The 9,315-nt window shown below is 62.2% G+C and overlaps 3 protein-coding genes across 6 annotated transcripts; 1 reads left to right on the forward strand and 2 right to left on the reverse strand.

Annotated features, from left to right (window-relative positions):
* Positions 1–37: 37 nt before the first annotated feature.
* On the forward strand, positions 38–5,737 carry BTBD18 (BTB domain containing 18). 2 transcript variants are annotated; one of them, XM_079308750.1, is made up of 3 exons: positions 38–520; positions 1,961–4,719; positions 4,852–5,737. In XM_079308750.1, exons 2-3 carry the CDS (start codon positions 4,455–4,457, stop codon positions 5,655–5,657), a joined length of 1,071 nt encoding a protein of 356 aa, XP_079164876.1. In that variant the 5' UTR covers positions 38–520; positions 1,961–4,454; the 3' UTR covers positions 5,658–5,737. The 2 variants fall into 2 exon arrangements, with proteins under 2 accessions (XP_079164876.1, XP_079164875.1); XM_079308749.1 differs by lacking the exon at positions 38–520 and having other exon boundaries at positions 1,374–4,719.
* On the reverse strand, positions 5,738–6,911 carry SELENOH (selenoprotein H). 3 transcript variants are annotated; one of them, XM_079308753.1, is made up of 4 exons: positions 6,863–6,911; positions 6,389–6,541; positions 6,167–6,312; positions 5,738–6,096 (listed from the first exon to the last, which is right to left on the reverse strand). In XM_079308753.1, the coding sequence occupies exons 2-4, from the start codon at positions 6,538–6,540 to the stop codon at positions 5,996–5,998; spliced, it is 399 nt and encodes a 132-aa protein (XP_079164879.1). In that variant the 5' UTR covers position 6,541; positions 6,863–6,911; the 3' UTR covers positions 5,738–5,995. The 3 variants fall into 3 exon arrangements, with proteins under 3 accessions (XP_079164879.1, XP_079164878.1, XP_079164877.1); XM_079308752.1 differs by having other exon boundaries at positions 6,389–6,633; XM_079308751.1 differs by lacking the exon at positions 6,863–6,911 and having other exon boundaries at positions 6,389–6,794.
* A 154-nt stretch (positions 6,912–7,065) lies between these two features.
* On the reverse strand, positions 7,066–9,264 carry TMX2 (thioredoxin related transmembrane protein 2; the record flags this gene model as incomplete). The annotated part of the gene is made up of 8 exons (XM_079308769.1): positions 7,066–7,442; positions 7,547–7,676; positions 7,785–7,850; positions 7,938–8,044; positions 8,119–8,195; positions 8,330–8,443; positions 8,605–8,665; positions 9,076–9,264. The coding sequence occupies 8 exons, from the start codon at positions 9,262–9,264 to the stop codon at positions 7,302–7,304; spliced, it is 885 nt and encodes a 294-aa protein (XP_079164895.1). The 3' UTR covers positions 7,066–7,301.
* Between the last annotated feature and the right edge of the window lie 51 nt (positions 9,265–9,315).

The following is a 9,315-nucleotide window of genomic DNA, read 5'->3' on the forward strand; positions in this document are numbered from 1 at the left end:
GATGGGCTCCAGCTTGGGACCATGCCGCCCGGGAGCAGACCAGCTCCTCCTCAAGGTCCGGGTGTGCCCCGGCATGGTGCGGCAAGGGGCTCTCTGGGGCACCCCGGGGTAGAGCCTCCTCCGGCCTGTCCCTCTGGAGCGGCGGGAAAACAGGTTACCCTGTGCAGGGTGCAAATTGCCCATAAGCAGGATTCCATGGCAGGATGGGCAGTACGTACCCAGGAGGTCACCCGGTCCCCTCTGCGTCCCCTCTGTGGCGGGCCCGCAGCCACAGCTCATCCTCAGTGCTGGAGAGGTTCCCCTTCCTTGGCAGGCAAGGAACTAACGCCGGGCCAGCCCACCGCGTGTTCCGGGCTGCTCACCTGGGACAAGTCCAGGTGCCCCGAAGGTGACAATTTTCTGCCTGGTGTGCACAGGGGAGAACCCTGCGTGCTCCTGACTGCCAAACTCTTAGTGAGATAATGACAGAGGAAAAGCAAAGCGTTGAGGACGGTTTTGGGTGGGACAGGTGATTCCTGGGGTAAGTATGCACTGGGAGGTGGGGAGGATGCGATAGCTGCCTGTGGATGGAGGTGTGAGGGAGGTGATCCTGAGCTGGGTGGGGTTACTAAAGGTGCTGCAGGAAGGTGTAATGAGGCGAAATGGGATTTGATGCATACAAAGGGCGCATCTGGGGAGATGATCAGGGCGTGGGACCCCCAAACCCTCCCTGATGTTTGGTTTGTAAAATACGCCATCCAACCAGCTGGCAGCAGAGGGAGAGCTGGTCCACTCTTGCCAGGGAAGAGAGGGTCTCTCCTTTCCACAGCAGGCTAGTGAGACCTTCTCTCTGCATCCCTTCATCCTCATGGTCACCCTAAACAAGCAAGTTGGATCCCCTCTCAACCTTGTACCTCGAGTGAGAACTGCTCCCAGATTAGAAATAATCCCCATCTGCCTTTCCTTCCTCTTGGCCCACACAAGGAGGAAGGTGGATGCATTCCCTCAGCCTCAGGGAAAAGGAGGGAGAAGAGGAGCTCTCAAAAAAGAAGAGTCTCACCCACCTGACACCTCCCAAAGGACAGCTCTCCTTCAGGAAAAAGACACCAGAAACACCTTGCTCTTCCATCCCAGTGACATATCCTTCGAGGCCTCTGCCTGGGCAGTTGGGGCAGCAGGGGCTCAGAGGGTCATGCGTGGTCCTGGCACAGTCACACCCTCCCTCTGCCCTCTTCAAAGACTAAAGGTGCTCTTACAAACACAGCTCTGATGCCAGACGAGTGCCTCCTGTCCTCAGGATGGAGCTGCACAGGGTTTATCCAGGCACCAGCCCTGCCCCAGCCCTGCCCTAGCCCTGCCTCAGCAGCTGGAACACCCAGCAGCACATGCTTACTTTGGAAGGCAGGCTGGACCCTGATCCTCCAGCTTCAGCTCACTCTGCAGCAGATCACACTCTTGTTTCACTACAACTCCTGGGGCAGAGGAGTCTGTCCCACTGCGTCCTGGGAAGAGATGTGATTCAAGCATGAGAAAGTTTCCCCTCTTTTACAGTAATTGCTTGTAATAACATCTTGCACATCCCCTTTCATCCTAGAGCTGATGCCTTTCCCAGATGAGACACGCAGAAGTGCAGCTGCCACCGGAACAGAGCAAGACAATTTGTTTACAAGGCAGGCCCGTGCTCTCGGCGGCCGAGGGCAGGAGGAAGGGGAGGCTGCTGTCTCCGGGTTGGCGCAGGCAGCTCAGGGGGATGGCCTGCATTGTTCCAGGTCAGGATAACAAGGCCCTTCCGCAGCCCCTTTCCTATGGGAATCCCGACAGGTTGTTGTCCCTCCCTGCACGAGGGGAAGTGTGGCACCAGGGGGATGAAGGGACTCATCCGTCCGACGCCAGCGCTGAAGGGGGAGAAGGAGGGAAACGGGGCCTGATGGAGCTTTACAGCTCCAACTGGGAGATGCCAGGCCACAAAGCTCTTTCACAGGCTCTTCCATGCCCACAGACCATCCTGCTTTCAGCCTGGCTGCATCCCATCGTGCCCTCAGACTGTCAAATTCCTGCCACATCTTTTGCCCAAATGTGCGGGTGACTGAAGCGTGCACAGTAATCTCCCTCCCTCCCAGACCCACAAGGATCTATTGCCACTTACAGTCTTTCCTTCTTCTCTCCTTTCCCAGCCTCAGGTCTTGCCTTCATCCATGCCTTTTGCCACTTTTCAGGGTCCAAGGTCCCTCTGGAGAGCAGGGACTCAGAGGCAAGTCCTGCCCTGCAACACAGGCAGAGGGGACATAGCTGAAAATGATCCTGGCTATGAGACTTGAGATGGGAATTTCCTTTCTCTTACAGAAACTGGCACAGAAACTGCTGATTTGAGGGCTTGGGAGACACTGGAAAGATGGGATTTTTCCTGTGAGGAGGCCTCTTTTCCTATCAATAGCAGAGGGAGCCTGAACAGCCAGCATAGTTTAGGCCTTGCCTTCCCCTCTGCAGTGAATCCCACCAGGAGATAAGCCCCGCTGGACATTCCCAACCCTCTGAGTCACTCAGGGCTGTGCCCACCCATGCACCAAGGGCCAAGGACACTGGCTGTGCTGCAGGTCTGCAGCCTCTGAACACCTGAAAGTGGACAGAAAGATTCAGGGTCCGACATATTTCGCAGTGAAAACTGCAGTCCCATACTTTTTTCCAGGAAAATCTGGCAGCAGAAATGGAGTTTAGAGAGAGAGGTCAATGGGACAAAAGGCTGCTGGTGATTTTTTCACTCTGTGTTATTTGGCTTTGAATACTAGTAAAAATGACACTCATAAAAGGCCTCTTGTGTACCTAGAATGGGAGTGGCTGCTGGGATGCCAATTCGAGTATCAGTGAATTCTAAGGGCAGATGAGGCCACTGGTGGTGGTGGGGGAGCAGCGCTGCAGCTGTTGGGGTACAGTGGAGTGGAAGCTTTGCCTGACAGGGATTAGTGTTGAAACATTAAAACCCCAGCACTGCTCGCTGTGGAATGGGGCTCCCCCTGTCCCACTGTGTGTCGCAGGGCACCCCATGGCATCTGGATCCATGCACTCCCAGTGAGGTCAGGCTTTCCAGGCAACAACTCCGATCATTGTAATTCCAAAGGATTGCAAGGGGTGGGGGAGGAAACATCTCTATTTTCCTTCTATTTTTATGAACATATGATAGCACTTTGATATGAAATGACTTGTTTTGCTGCATCCCCTGGTATTCCGGGCTGGGCTCCAAGCCACCCGGGGGCAGTGACAGACTGCCAGTGACCTCAAAGGCCGCTGGCCCAGGCCCTGCACCAGCCACTTTCCTCCTTGGTTTGTGTCCATTTTGCACGCAGCAAAAACAGAGAAGAAAAACCACCCTCACATGTCCAACCAGATGAAAATCCCTCTGCAAGACCACATTTGAAGACTCTGTAGATTTAAACTCTATGGCGACATTCAGGCTCCTGTCCTTCTGCAGCTCCTGAAACTTCCACCCACTTGGGTTGTTTGTAGGAACAGCCACTGTCTCCAGGCGATGAGGATGGATTATAATCTTTGTTCGCGTATGTGGAGTGACTGACGCAGATGTCTGTACAATGGGTGCTTTATAAAGTGGTAAAATACTTTCAAACTAAGTGGGCAGCATCACTTGCTTGAAGCATGGCTTCCAAAGCACCACCAATTCTCCCCTTCAGAATCCTGGGGCATGAAAACACACAAGGACACAGCCGAGTCTGAAAATCCAAACCAAGGTGCATCGCTGGGCTCTGAGCTCTTGAACCCAGAGCTGCTCCAGACACAAAGTGCTACAGACATCACCTTTCCCATTATCGACCTCGTGTTCTTCGGTGCTGCCGCTGCAGCGACCACGAGCAGCCCCGGCCGGGCTGTCGCGCCACGGCCCGACGAGGACGAGGGAGCGATGAGGGGCAGCCCAGGCGGCCACACCCAAGGCTGCGCTCAGCGCAGGCGCCATCACACGTCAAAACACGAGCCGCGACTCCAGCGCCTGGGCAGAGCAGGGGCACCGCGGCTGGGGGAGGGCTGCGGGAAGGGGTCGGTGACAGCAGGCGGGTTTGCGCCGAGCAGCGGTCCCGGTGCCCCTCGGTGCCGCCATCCCGGCGCTGTTCCCGCCGCGCCGCCATTAGCTGCCGCGCTGCGAGCGGTGGCGGGCGGGACAATGGGCGGGGCGAGGCCGCCGCGCCACGTGAGGCCGCGGGTGCGAGGCGAGGCCGCGCAGGGCCCCGATCCCGGTCACCGCCCCTCGCGTCCGCACCGCGGGCTCGGGGCGCACCCCCGGGGCGCCTCGGCCGCGGCCGCTCTCGGCAGGTACGCGGCGGGCCCGGGGCGGGCGGCGGGGGCCGGGGCGCCTCAGCCTGCGGCCGCCTCACAGCGCCCGCTGTGGCGCCCCCTGGCGGGCGCGCGGAGCGCAGTGCGGCGGGGCCGGAGGGGGGTCGGGGGGACAGCGCGGCGCTACCGGGCCGGGCATGAGCACACGGGGCTCTGCAAACACCGGCCCCAGCACATCCCCGCTCCAAACCGTTTGGGGCAGCCCGAAGAGAGCAGACAGGCGCTGGTTGCCGAGCGCCCAGCACGCCGCTGTGTGTCCCTGCAGGACGCCCATGGCTTCTCCCCCAGCCGCCCCGCAGCTGCTGTACCGCAGCACCCGCCTGCTGCGCGCGGCCTTCCAGCACCTCCACCAGCAGCAGCAGCGAGCCGACGTCTTCTGCGATGTGGTCCTGTGGGCTGAGGGTGAGTGGGCAGCATTGCCGAGGGAGGGGCCAGCGCCTGGGGAGCTGAGGGCAGGGTCTCTGGATCGCGCTCGGAAGGACTGGGGGGAGCAGGAAGGGCTGCAGGGCGGTGACGGCCACTGTTGCTTTGCAGGCGAGGCAGTGGTGGCCCACTGCAGTGTTCTCTCCGTCTGCAGCCCTTTCTTCATGGAGCAGCTGGGCCGGGAGCTGCCCCCCCGGGGCTGCAGGGTGGTGCTGGAGCTGGCGGGGCTGAAAATCGGGGTGCTGCGCAAGCTGGTGCACTTCTTCTACACTGCCGAGCTGGAGGTCACGCAGGAGGAGGTGCACGAGGTGCTGGCAGCTGCCCGCCGCCTCCGTGTCACCGAGCTCGAGTCGCTGCAGCTCTGGGGAGGACGCCTGGTGAGACTGGGACCCCGGCGGCAGCTCGACCGCTCCTGCCTGCATTCCACTCAGGAAGTCTCCCCCATGGTGGCACATGACACAGCCGAGCCTGGCAGTGCCAGCTCTGGGGTGTCCCCCCAGAGGCAGTCACGCTCTCTGGAGCACGCACACCCCAGCCCCATCGGGCGGATGAGGCTGCGGAAGGTGCAGAGCTGGGGGTGCTGGGAAGTGGTGCGGGATGTGCAGCCACCCTCTGTGCCTCCACCAGTGCCAGTGGGTGATGTGGGGGTGACAGAAGCACAGCCCCCCCAGGATGTGGCTGCACAGGAGCAGGTGAGTGAATGCCCCCCACCCCAGCAGCCCCCCAGTGCGAATGGGATGCAGCAACATGGCGACTCACCTGTGTCCCAGCAAGAAGTACCCCGAGGGACCCCTGGAAGTGACACTGAGGAGGAGGTGGATGTGGGGACAGGGGAGCTGTTCCTGGCCCCTGGCACAGTCTGCCTCTGGCCCTGTCCCTCATCTGAGTCAGAAGAGGAGGTGGATGTCCTCACCTAGGGGGGGCTGGCTCTGTGTCTCCAACCACCACTGCCTGCACCCCTTAGACTGTGTGTGCTTGGAATAAAGGGCTGGAGCTATGCTGTGGAGTACTAAACTTTATTGGAGACTGGGGGGACAGTAGGGTGTGGAGGGAGCCAGGGGTCTGGCAGTGGCAGAGCTGCAACATCAGAAACGGGACTGGGGCTGGCAGGTGCCCCCCACTTGGTCTCGCCTCTTCATGGACGCTCGTGACACCTGCGCTGGTCCTGGCTCGGCTGTGGAGAGAGGAAAGTTGGTCCCTGCCGGTCCCATCCCTGTCCCATCCCATCACAGCCCCATCCCCGCTCACCTGGCCTCTATGCCAAGCTGCTCTTCAGGGCTTCCACTACGGTCTCTGGCTGGGGGAACTTCAGCTTGCGGGGCGGCCCCTTCCCGATACCGCTCCACAGCTCCACGGCTGCAGAGATACGGGATTATGGGATCAGGGGTGCCGGGGAGCCCCCACCACCCCCCAGCCCAGCACCTACTGCTGCCGTCCTCCTTCACCAGGGACACCTCGAAGCTGTTCCTGCGCGGCGGCCGGGGGTTGATGTCCACGGGGAGGTGGGCCATGGCCCCGCGCAGGGCCTCGCTCACCGCCGCCGCGTTGCGCCCGAACACGCGTCAGCTCTTGCTGCGGGGACACGGCGGTCAGCGGCCCGCGGGGCACCCAAGGCCTTCACACCACCCCCGGCACCTCGGCTGCTCACCAGTGCTCGATGACCACACGGGGGCCGATGTCCCCGGCGCTGCCCTCGTCTTGGGGCTGGCCCCGCGCTCGCTTCTGCGGGGCTCCCGCTGTCTCCGGTGCCTCGGCCGTCGCCGGCTTCTGGGCTCCGCGCTTCCTCCCGCGGGGAGCCATCCTAGGAGAGCTCAAGCGCTGGAGCCCACGCCGGGGCAGGAAGGGGGCTCCAGAAATGCCACTCTGGGATGAGAAGGGATCTCGGATCCCCCGCTGTCGTGGAAGTGAAAGGTGGGTCTTTATGGGGACACTGCTGTGGGAGAGGGCCAGGAAGAGCCCGTCCACGGCCATGCGCCTTTGGGGGAAATAAGGGTCCCCGCTGGCATGCTGCTGTGGAGGGCGGGAAGCGGCTCCCCAGGTGTGTGGCTAGGGAGAGTAGGGAAGCGGGGCCCTGGGGAAGGGAGGGGACAAACGCGGGACCCGGAGCGCCCGCGCCGCCTACCTGCCGCTGGCCACGTGCCGGGAGCGCGCACCGCCGGGAGCGGGCAGGAAGGGGCGGGGCCGAGAGAGGCACCGCAGCCCCCAGTGGGCTCGAGTTCCGCCCGCCCCGCCCCGGCCAATCAGGGCGCGGGAGCTCCGCATGGCCCCGCCCCCCGGCAAGCCCCGCCCCCAAACGCGGTCCGGGATGGGGGACACGGACACGGACACGGGCACGGCACAGACCGTTTATTGTCAGCGATGGATGAGAGCGAGCATTAACCGAGGCGGGGCCCCTCCTACCGCCCTGCCCGCACGGGGCCGGGGGGCACCGCTGCTTTCCCGGGGCTCAGCCGGGACAAGTCCCCACGGAGAGCGGCTCCGGGCAGGGCCGGGCGGGCCCGCGGGGCCGGTGCCACCAGGGTGATGGTGACATAGTGATGGGCGACAGTACAGGGCAGCTTCTACTTGTCCTTCTTGGTCTCCTCCTCAGGGGCAGCCGCTGGCACGGCGGGGGGCTCCTCAGGCCCCTCCTCCCGCGGCTTGGACTGCTTCTTGGCCTTCTGGTAGAGCTCGTTGAGGTTGAACTCCCGGATCACATTCTCCTGTTGTCAAGAGGTAACATCAGCATCACTGGGACCTCGTGCTCCCCCCTTCTTCCCAGGCACAGGCTGGGCCGGGGAACAGAAGACTGGAGGGTCCCACCCACCTCAGAGAAGGTCCAGGACACAGCCCGGCCCTTCTTGTCGATCTGCGGTCGCCGCATGATCTCCGTCCCCCCCTGGAAGAGGATGAGGGTGGGCAGCTGCTTGGTGAGAGGCGAGGTGCTGACCTTGTATCTGTGTCAGGACAAGCCAACAGTGACCCTCAGGCAGCCTGAGGGGGCTGGAGGGTCACAGGGACTGCCCCAGAGAGGGCCCTGCTTGCCCAGGCTGTGCTCCCCACACCTGGTGCTGACGTCCGTGTACCGGCCAACATCCACCTTCCCAAACTGGAGTCCTGAGCAGTTGTACCTGGGCAGGATGGGGACATGTGGCTGTGAGGGACACAGAGGACCACAGGACCCATTACCCACCAAGATCTCAGTGGGTGCCACTCACTTGAGAGAGAGGTCGGCGAAGATGGGGGCAAAGGACTGGCACTCACTGGACCAGTTGGCAAAGAACTCAACAATCCACGTTACCCGCTTGTCCCTCTCCAGCTCCTCCTGCCACAGGGGCATGGGGTTAGAGGGTGGTGGGCAGAGCCCCCCAAAACCCCCAGGGCTGGGGAAATACTCACATCGATGGTCTTGTCACTGAAATACTTGATGTATTCAGGGCCCATGTAAAGGGGTGGCTTGCAGGTCATCAGGAACACTGCAATGACAACACCCTGAGTCCCCCAGTGCCAGAAGAGCCAGGCTGGGCCTGGGACAGAGCTCCTCCAGCCCAGAGCAGCGAGGGGGGGCCAGGACAAGGCAAATCTAGGGCAGGAAGACATCCAGGCTCACCTATGCAGAGTGTGAGGTAGAGCAGTCCCATGCGGATGTCAAGGCGGAAGAACAGGATGGCATTTGCCACTTTGCTGAACATGAAGATATTCCCTATGTGCTGCTCCACGGTGACTGCAATGCAGAGACAGGAATAAGGGATGGTGCCAGATTCCCCCAGAAGGCTGGGGGTAACCTCAGGAAGGGCTGGATCTGGTGCTCCAGACACCATCCCACCCAGCTCCTTGAAGGAGGCTCCATAAGCAGCCCCAGCCCCCCATGTCCCCCAGACTCACTGGAGCGCCGGTTCTTCATCATGACAATGGCGCTGAGGAACATGAGGATCTCCACCTCCCTCTGGCACAGACAAGGGACAGCATGAGCTGCAAGTGTCCAGGACACCTTGGAGCCACGCCTGGCCTGGCCTGGCACAAGGAGCTGTAGCCGTGCCAGGCCCTACTGGCCCCAAAGCCCTGCAGAGATCAGAACCCCCGCCCCTCCCGGGAGAGAACAGGGAGGAGAGGGGCTGCGCCGCGGCGATGGGCTCGACCAGTGCCTTGGGGGGCATCTTGTCTGTAGGGGAACACTGCAGAGCAACCCCAGGGGCTAGCGGGCATCTCCTCTCTAAGCCGGGCTGGGGCGCTGTGTGAGCAGGAGGGGAGCCAGGACAGGGCCGGGGTGTGGGGACAGGCCCGGGAATAGGCCAGGGATGTGGGGACAACGCCGGGGACAGGCCGGGGGTGCGGGAACAGGCCGCGCTGCCTCACCCAGTCAAAGTCACAGGGGTTGCCATCCTCCCGCTGCGAGGGCAGCCCACGGCAGAGCGGCGGGACCTTGCGCACGATCAGGAATGCGGCGGCGAGCAGCGCGGAGAGCGGGTAGTAAGGCCTGGCGAGCCATCGGCAGAGTCCGGGTAGCCCCCACAGCAGCGCCAGCAGCGGCGCCACCACCGCCATCTTCCCTCCGCCCCGCTCACTGCCCTGGGGGCGGAGCTTTCCCCACCGACC

The sequence above is a fragment of the Erithacus rubecula genome (assembly GCF_903797595.1).
Source record: "Erithacus rubecula genome assembly, chromosome: 6".
NCBI classification, from domain to species: domain Eukaryota; kingdom Metazoa; phylum Chordata; class Aves; order Passeriformes; family Muscicapidae; genus Erithacus; species Erithacus rubecula.